Source organism: Gossypium hirsutum, chromosome A02, assembly GCF_007990345.1.
Source record: "Gossypium hirsutum isolate 1008001.06 chromosome A02, Gossypium_hirsutum_v2.1, whole genome shotgun sequence".
Lineage (NCBI taxonomy): Eukaryota > Viridiplantae > Streptophyta > Magnoliopsida > Malvales > Malvaceae > Gossypium > Gossypium hirsutum.
In genome coordinates this window covers 6,302,065-6,312,567 of record NC_053425.1, presented here as the reverse complement: position 1 = coordinate 6,312,567, position 10,503 = coordinate 6,302,065, and the positions used below count along the sequence as shown (strand labels likewise).

Sequence of the window (10,503 nt, the reverse complement as noted above, 5' to 3'; positions counted from 1 at the left end):
AAGTTAAGTTACAAATATAGCCATAATTACAATTTCAAAAAATGCATTCTAATAACTATAATTAGAATTGATTATTATAAAGCGCGATTGGATTGCTAACAAAAATATTCTTCAACCTAAACCAAACTATATTTACAAGGCTCACACAAGGTGAGTCATAAACCAGAATAAATAGGGGCAATACCAATAGGAGTTTGTAGGGGCCAATCCCCAGTGGGAAAATAGTATTTTTCTCCCTTTAAATTTTATAAAACTATAAATTAGTAAATCATCAAATTGCACTTTATCCTGAAAAATTATATTTTTTTAAATTTAATCTTTTAAAAACTATAAATAAATAAGTTAATACAACGATGAAATTACATTTCAAATCACATAAAAATATATAGTTTCAGCCCCAAAAGATAATTTTTGGCTTCACCACTAAGAATAAATATAGATTAATAATCCACACATGATTTACATAAGATGAGACTCGATCCTGTAGGTTTAAAAATCCTAGAACCTTAACCTTACCATTAAAATAAGGCATTAACTTTGAGATAATTCAATTTTTTTTTCATTTCTTCCTTTATGTTATTTTAGGATTTATTTGGTCATATAAAGTAATTGGATGAAAATGCAATTATCAAGATAATAATTTTATTCTTTTGTAATTGTAAACAACTCTAATTCACTAGATATGTTTAATTGGAAGAATACAATTACATTGTAATTTTTAATATTATTTTGATAGTGTGATTTGTAATTACATAACTTCGTATTTATATTCTAAAACAAATATTAATTTTATAAAAACAATTATCGACAAATATTTTAAACAAATATCAAAACCTAAAATCAAATTATTGTATACAATGTATTAGTTGAAGTGGGTATGACAAAATAATTATTAATAAAATTAATAAGAAAAACCGCAATTTTATTTATTTACTTTATCAGTTTATATTTCTTAGGCTATCCACATATCCCTCTATAACATTAACGCATTGTCATCAATGGTTAGTCATTGATAAGTATAAATAATTAACAATAAAAGATTACATAATTTAGTTAAATTTAATAAGGGTGTGTAAATTTCGGCTAAAAGAAAATTAATCGATCAAATTAATTTGGTTAATGGATCGATCACCAAATTTAATTCAATCAGAAATTAATTAAAAGTTTTTTCTTTAAATTTTAATTATTGATTAATTTAATTTGAAATTAGGTAATTAATCAATTAACTAAAATTAATAATAGTATATATTATATATCTACAAAACTATGAATATAAACCTAATATATTTACATAAGTCTAATATCTATAAGACTAGAGCAAACATATCAAAGATTCATTGGACTAGATTATACCATTTAATTTAGATATCAAATGAAACGAAATCAAACTTAGATATCAAATATATTAACCCTAATTTGATATTAATGGGTTTATAAAATCTTATTAAATGGGCCTTGTTTTTTGTTGGACAAACGTTGACCAGTATTTCATTAAGCAATTCAACCTGTATTTCTTTTTTCTTTTCCATTTTATTGTTTTCAATTCATTTAAAAAAAGAAAAAACATGAAATCGACTAGCTTTTTAAAAGGACAAAAAACTATGTCTTTATAATATGATACGTGGTGATTTGCATGCGAGCTACGTATATAATCATTGTAAAGATTTTTAATGTATATGAAGGGTCTCATGCAAAGTTCACAATTATTTGACTCATTATTTTACATTAAATCTAATAAATTTGGTTAAATACAAAGACAAGACATTATAATTTATTATGAAGTTGAGTAGAGTGGATCAATTTCGAATATTTTCACGTAGCTCGTAAATTTAATTAAATAAATTCAAAATTTAAACATAAAATATTGAGACGTGTTGATACAAGGTATTAACGGTAATAAAGAAAGGGACGAGTGTTCTGGTTTAAGAGTAGAGAGAAAAAAGATAATCCAAATAAGATTATTTTCAGTACCATCCTTCTCCCTCCTTCAAAAGGGTCTTTAGAGTTTTATTATATAAAAAGATTAATCTGGTCGGATTCTGAGCTGAATCTTGAATCGGATTATTTTTTTTTTATAATTATATACAAGATGTAAGAACGTATATAAGAGACACAAAGAAGACAAAATGGCAAAAGGCAAAAATATAAAAGAAAATTTTTCATTTTCATATAAACCATCAAAAAGAAAAAAAAAACCATGAGCATATTCCCCACTAAATATATAACATCAAAATTCTTTTAGGCGCGACAAAACTAAGTGGGGTGCATTATCATGGTTATCCCAATTTCCCACATATCCTGCTCCCCACCTTTCTGATGCTGCCACGTCATGCATCCAAAACCATCACTTTTCTTTTTTTACTTTTTACCTTTTAACTTAAGTCAACCCCACATTCATCACCCTTTTCAACCAATCAAATCCATTCACATCATCATATATATAATTTTAAGGTCAAATTCTACTTTTGGTCCCTCTACCATACTCAAAATTTAAATTTAATCCATATATTTTAAGTTGACATAATTTAATTATCTATTTTTATTATAATTAATTATTCAAATAACTAACACAATCAACCATTCCAATGCTTATATGATTTTTTTTCTTAAAATTACCTCCTCCATTCAATGAGTTGGAAATGATATTTTTAAGAAAAAAAATCAACATTAACATTTTAATAAAAATAGTTAATTATGTTAACTATTTGAACTAATTAATGATATTATAAAATTAGAAGACCACGTTATGTCAAATTAAAATATAGAGAATAAATCCAAAATTTTAGTATAATTGAGGGACCAAAACTAGAATTTTACCTTTTTTTTCTTAACCCCTAGATATTTCATACAAAAAAATTTCCCCCCCAACTAAACCTCTCTACTCCACTGGTTTTAACGTTTTATCTACCTTTGTTGTTGTCGTTGTTGTTGATGACGTCTTTTTCTGGTTTTATTTCCGGCGAGCCGCCGTGAACGTTTGGAAGACCACGGTACCGGCCGTGGGGAACTCATCCATAGCAAAACTCCGGCATTTGAGTCCTAATGGTTCCATGGCATGAGCTACCCTGGTCCAAACTTCACGGCGATGGCTCGTCGTTGAAACAGAAACTGTCGCTGGCTTGAAAACTTGAACCGCCTTCTTCAAGGTCTCAACAATGTCGTCTTGGTCATCGTAAACGGACCCAACATACTCGAAGCTAGCGTAACTGAACCCATCTTCAGGTGTGACATGGATCGTGGAGTACCGATCACCGTCGACGCCATTCATGGAGTACCCACAAGGATCAAACACGAAATCGCAAATCAAAGCTCGAGGGTTAATGTTGCCGATCCCAGTCAACTCGGTCATTTCTTTAGCAGCTGAGTCTCCACCGGTTTTGAAGAATTTCCGAGCCAAGACTCGGTCGAGCTCCGTCATGCAAACTTCCACGGTGAATTCACCGTCGGAGAAATGAGCTCCGTTGTCAGAAGCGGCGGAGAAAACATGCCACGAATACGAAGGGTTCTTGGAAGGCATAACGGAAGCTTTTCGAAAGCAAAGATTGTTGGGGAGATTTTCTTCAATGTAAATAACTTCTTGTTTGAAGTTAATATGAGGGAAAGGCTGTGATTTAGGGAAGATGAAAGTACCTCGGGTGTACCTACACCCGCATATCGTAAGGCCGAGATTTTTGGCCAAGTGAATCAACGGCCGAATCGATTTGAGCAACTGAGTGGTCCCACATGTTTTGATGATGATCTTAGTGGGGTAAACAAACAAACTGGATTCAGACAACACGTAAGCATCGAAGAAATGGTTCCCGACAGCCGAAACGACAGTGCATTGAACGACACGTAACACATTTTCCAGTGATTCAAAATCAAGCAGCTAAGAGCCTCTTTCGATACCAACGCACAGCAGTGCGTTGAATTTTTTCCTCTTTATTATCAATTTGATTATACTGGGGTAGACTGAGACAGCCTTTGGATGCCAAGGCTTCCAGCACAGTGAGGGAATTCTACTGCACTGGACAGCCTTAAGCTGACTGGTGATAAAAGCATCAGTTGGGTGTAGCTGGGGCAATAGATATTTTTAGAAGACAATAACACCCTTGTTGCTGTTTCTGTTGTTGCTGCTGCTGCTGTTGGTATTGTTGATAATGGGAATGGGAATGGGAAATGGGAATGGGAATGGGAGGAGGGAACGGTGGAAGAGGGGAATCGATGGAAGAGGGGAGATGGAAGAGGGGAATCGATGGAAGAGGGGAGATGGGAATGGGAAATGGGAAATGGGAGGAGGGCACGGTGGAATGGGAAATGGGAATGGGTATTGCATGGGAATGGGAAATGGGAGAAGGATACGGTGGAAGAGGGGAATGATGGAAGAGGGGAGATGGGATTTCATTGTATTTAAAATTTTAAAAATAAAAAAATATATGTAATGGATTTTAAAAATAAAAAATACATGTAGTGTATTTTAAAAATAAAAAAATATATGTAGTGTATTTTAAAAATAAAAAATATATGTAGTGTATTCTAGAAATAAAAAATATATGTAGTGTATTTTAAAATATATATATGTAGTGTATTTTATTAAATGAATTTATAAATTCACATATTTTAATAATTTAAAAAAAGTAAAATAATTTAAATAACTTCTATTATATATCAATTCTAATCTAATGTCCTTAATAGTCATTTCTTATTCTCACCTCACCGCTACAGCTGCGTTTGAATCCAAACACACACTCCACCATTGTTTCTAATCTCACCGCTACAGTAACTAATCTCACCGTCACCGCTATTTTTAACCTCACCGGAGGTAAACACACCGCCCATCCAAACTAGCCCTAAGTCCCATTGTGGTGACCGTTGGATCATTATCGTCCCCAAAGAAATGGAGCTCTAAGCATTTCTCAAACCCTTCGAAACCTGAAACAGCCATTGCTAAAAAAAAAACCCTCGACCAAATCGAAAAAAAGAACAAGGAAAACCCAAAGTGGAAGTTGGGAAAATGGATCAGAAGGGAAGAAAATAGAGAGAGAGGGATGAAGATTGAAGAAGAAGTGGAGAGAGTGGGTTTTATAGGGAAGTTTTTAGAGAGAGAGAGAAGTGGGAAAGGCATGCGGGTGAGGCAACCAAGAATCATGATTGCAGGCATATAATGAAGTGAAATAAGATGATGATGGTGATGATATATACATATATATCTTGTCTAAAAACTTTCTTCTTTTTTTGATACGATATACAAGGCTGTGGCGAAGCAAATTTACCTTTTTTTAAAAAAAATTTAACAGGATTTAAATTAAATTATTAATAATTGATAAGGTTACATATCCAATTATCCCATTTCTGTTGATATTTAGATGGTTTGATATTTTACAACTGCCATTGCCAACTCTCTTTCAATCACTGTTCTTCCATTAATTCATGAGTACAAATAAACACTGTCTTAGCTTCTTTTTTTTCCCTTTTTGGAGTAAAGTAAGCCACTAACTTGTTTACTCAAACAGATATACCATTAGTAGCATCAAGGTATTTTTAAAATGATTTTTTGGTGATAAAAGAAGAGATTACAAGAACCAAGTTACATTAACAAGCCCAACTCTCCAAACGGGAATATTTTAAATATTCGTAATCTTTGGCTTCCAAAGTCACCCATCTTGGCCAGATTATCTGTTTCTTGATTCTCTTCTTTGGGTATATAATAAAAATTCTAATAAAGAATTTGAAATCGAATTAAACCCTTAAACCCTCATATAAGACTTTTCAGAATGGTCGTAACCACTTCAAAACTATCAATTTGGATCAACAATTTTTAAAATACTTTTAAAACCATTTAAAAGTCTAAATTGTAGGATTTTTAGTATATATGATTCATATAATTTATTAAATCCATTGTTATTATTTGAATTAGTTGTTATTAATTGGTTTTCCAATTACTTATCAAATATCTATAATTGCAAATGTAATGAACGATATTATAATAAATTCAAAGTATGATAGGTAAAAATCTTATAGAAGCTTTTCTATTATGAGTTAGATTGTATTTTGCTCTTTACTCGAAAAATTGGTAAATTGGTCCTTGTAAGTTAGATTAAAAAATAAATTGATCTTTATGTTAAAAAAATTGATCCATTTTTATAATTAAAAACTGGTTCATGTACTTTGATATAATGTACAGGAATTAATTTACCCATTTTTTAGATAGAGGAAACAAAATGTAATCTAAAACTTAATATAAACACCTTCATGATATTTTTACCATATATGTTGCTACAAGCAAGCCAAATTATGAAAACAACTACACTATCCCTTTCAGAAACAATCTCATTAATCAACCATATGTAATATGTAATATGTATATGTGTGTATATATATCATCTATATAATCAGATTCATTAACTAGTGTTTGATTGTGAATTGGAGTATGTTTCAAAATGTTTGGATAGAATATAATTGGTGGCACTCATCAAAGGATGATGGTGTTGGGGTGAATTTGTAGCAACATGAAATCATAACCATAATCCTTAGTTGTTTCTTCATCAACATTTCTCTCCCAGAGTTATCAAGGATTTTTGTCTCAATTTTTTACTTCACATGCAAACGTCTAATTATTCCAACATTCCTGTCTGGGTTTCATTGTAAAGTAAAACTAATTACAACATGAGTTTGTATAGCACGAAACGTCGTTACTCGAATTCGTGCCGAGTATGAATATTTTTAAGTTTTTTCATTTGAGAAACATAGAATAAAATTCGGTTTTTGGGTGCCTTTTTACTGTTAACAGGCAAACATTGACAACAAGCTAAGGGGAGTTAGCATGGGATAATCAAAATCATTGAAAACTTTTTGGCATTTGATTTTGTTTTAGGTCAAAACTGATGGAGGATTTACTGTATCAAAAGTCATTCATGGCAGTGTTCAAAGAACAGAAAACATATATAATCATAGGATGGACCAAAATGTTTGAATGCAGGACAAACAAAGAATCATCAGCTTTTGTAAATTAGAAAAATGTCTGGTCAGCTTGGTTTTGCTATTTTTAAATTTGTTCTCAAGTAGTGAATAGTTTTATACCCTGCCAAGAAAATAAAATTTAATTTAGTTATATACTATTAACGTATTAAATAAAAATTCAAATCTTATTTAAAGAGTGTTCGGTTTAAAGAATGTACTTATGATCATATGATTATAAAAATATAAATTACTTAGCATATTAATGGATATGCAAGCTTTAATATTACTTGGTTGATGAAATCTAAAGTTACTTAAAATTAAGCGCATTTTACTAAATTATCTTTATAATAAACATTGAAGTTTAAAACATTTTAGCTTCATGTTAAATGAATACATTTCTATAATAAATTAATTTCATTGGTTGTTCGACAAGGAATAAAGTTTATTCAAAAAAGATGCGGTATTCAGGTTACCCCTATGCTCTAAAATCTTGATACGGTTGAAAATGTGATATTACCAACTCAAGGTACCGTTTGAAATAAACCAAATGCACCCTTAAAATAATACTTCCATCCCATGCTTTAATATAAAGCTATTACTAAATAGTTCCCTTCAAGGCGCATTATATTCCTAATAAGAAAATTCACGTTCAAATGTTGGAAATGTCACTATTTCAAATAATGAATACCAACCTCAAAAAAATTAATTTTCATGAACCGTAAATTAAACATAAAAGATACATTAATTTTACCAAAAGAAAAAGAAGAGAGTGCCTTTAAAACCTATAATAAATTTATTTATTTTAGAAAAACCTAACATTTTAAACATTCGAATTTACTTAACTCATTAAAGACTTTACCCTCAAATTTAAATGTTTTGTATTTAATATACCGACAATGTTTAATTCTATACATTATCAGTGAACCAAATAATGACATGTCATCTAAAATTGATGGTGTATCTTTAAAATTTTTAAATGATGCGTTATCATAGTACTATACTCTGCGAGTAGATCAAATGTTAACTTTTTTAAACAGAAAAGATTTTTAGAATCGAAAATGAACTAAAATTAATTATCGTGTGGATCAACAAACATTAATTCATATAATATATACTAAATTATGGCACAATCACGATGTTTTATCCGCATTTATCCCAAGTCGGTTTCCCTATGCGCATTTATCCTAAGTTGGTTTTATCTGGTTATATTTTGTTCTTTGTCCATTTGTATTTTTTATTGATTTGATTCTACATTATAATTATTCATATATATATTTGTATTTGTAATCTCTAAAAAAAAAGACATGCCCAAACAATATCATTAAATATTAGAAGATGAAAAAAGACTTAACCTACAAATTAAATTGGTACCTAAACTATACCATTTCCCCATCTTGATACTTAAACTTTTTTTGTCAGGAAGTGGTACCTAAATTACCTTTTTCTCAAGTTGCTACCTTCGTTAGTTCAACAGTTAGTCAAAAGTCTATTTAAAACAAAGGCGTAACCTATAATTTAGTTCTTAAACTATACCCTTTCCCTCAAGTTGATACCTAAACAATTCTTTCGTACCCTTTCAACACGAAAATGTTTTAATTTTTTTCTTCATTTACATCTATTTTTTTCCTATATAATGTCTAGCAATGCTTGCAATTTGCCCCTCCCCAAGCACAGACAACCTAATGTTTTTTAAAAATACACTCAACGGATTTACTAATTGTTGGACTAACGAAATTACCGATTTGAGGAAAAAATAATTTAAGTACACTTATCAAAAAATATCAAATTTAAAAAATGGTATAATTTAAGGATAACTATAAGTATGAAGAGAAAAAATAAAAATATATGAAAAAGGATTCAGGCGTGGCAACTAAATAATGAGAATATCCTTGAATTAGGGGAGACCCCGTACGTGAAAATCAAAGGCAATCTATAACATCATTTTTATTCTCCATGAACCAAAAATAAATAAATAAATTTATACAAAAAAATGAAAAATCAACATATACATACAACTATCTATAATTTATAATATCCACATATAATTAAAAAAAATACTTTTTATTTATGTAAAATATTCTAAAATATTGTTTAAAATAATTTTATTATAAATTTTGATCATATCTGCTCTTTAACGTACTCAAATCTACATCCTCCTCTTACTTATTTTATAATTAAAATTTAAAATGATTTGTTTAGTGATAATCTAATTAATTGAAGGTTGGATAAACAAGATGTATGTATCCCTAATTCAAACAAAATCTTCAATAACTTTTTTTTTTAAGTTGAAAAGAAAAAGAAAGAAAGTTTTAAAAAGGTTAAATTATGTGAATAATCATAACTTTTTGGTCAAAATATTTTACAACTTTTTCCCTCTTAAATGCCTCTGTTAGTCATAACTTTTAATTTGAACTGTGATAATACCAATTTGTACATTTTTTAAATCATTGTTTTAATGTTGAACATAAACACCTATTTTAGTCCATAAATATGACGAAAAGCTATGATGGGAGATTTTAAATTTGAGTGTTGTAGATAGAAAAAATAACATTGGGAATTTTGTCATTTGTTGTAGGAATCCAATTTATCTTTATTTTAATTTAGTTGAAACTTATCGAATAGTGAAAAATTTTAGGAATGAAAACAAAATCCTCTCATATCAAATAAAAACATGTAATTTAAACTTTACACCAAAGATTATAGTAATAATTAAGCATGATAATTAAGCTGTATGAAAAGTATATATAGAGAAGAATAACCAAAGGGGAAATACAAGAAGAGTAAAAGAAGTGTCATAATTATCTCAAAAGCAAAGGTGGAATTAGAATGAGAAATGGTGATCTGGAGACAAAAGCAATGATGCTACTATAGATGTCTTTTAAGTTTTCTTTTTTTTTTAAATTATTATTACAAATATGTTTTAAGGGAAGATTTTGTGATTAAGTTTAGAGGATTTAATTAAAATTTTGAGAGACTAAAGCATCCCTTAGCTCCCATGAGAAGGGATTGTATAAAATTATTTTTCCACGTCATTCCTATCATTTTCTAATAAGAAAATGACAAATTAAATTTTTTTCACCTGATTTTCAGGTTTTTCCTCCTGTAAAAATTCAAATCAAGCTAAGAATACTAAAACTCAGGAGAAAAAATCTGATTTATCATTCTCCTATTGGAGAAGGGATAAGGATAACGTGAAATCACAGTTTCGTACAATCCTTTCTCTAACTTCCATTACCATATGCCTTGAGATATTGCAATTTTATTTTGGAATTGAAAGGAAAGAGTTGAAGATGATGGTATTTTTAACTTCATAGTTATTAAAAATAGTTGGATTACTCGTTAAAACTCGAAATCTTGATTAATATTTAGGAGGGTTTAGATAAAAATATTAACTTTGAAAAATGAATTAAGACAAAATAAAAATAGATACATTTAAAATATGAGTTGACTTGAATCTATCATTCAAGACCTGAATGGCCAAACCCTTTAATTGTTTCAACGCTATAATTTTTAATTGATTTAGAAAAATTACATGAACCTATGCGATATTTGTACATTTTCGAT

The 10,503-nt window shown here is 29.5% G+C and overlaps 1 protein-coding gene across 1 annotated transcript; it reads right to left on the bottom strand.

Moving 5' to 3' along the window:
• Window positions 1-2,145: 2,145 nt before the first annotated feature.
• LOC107936588 (S-adenosylmethionine decarboxylase proenzyme 4) lies at window positions 2,146-5,104 on the bottom strand. The gene is made up of 2 exons (XM_016869349.2): window positions 4,829-5,104; window positions 2,146-3,868 (listed from the first exon to the last, which is right to left on the bottom strand). Exons 1-2 carry the CDS (start codon window positions 5,102-5,104, stop codon window positions 2,951-2,953), a joined length of 1,194 nt encoding a protein of 397 aa, XP_016724838.2. The 3' UTR covers window positions 2,146-2,950.
• Between the last annotated feature and the right edge of the window lie 5,399 nt (window positions 5,105-10,503).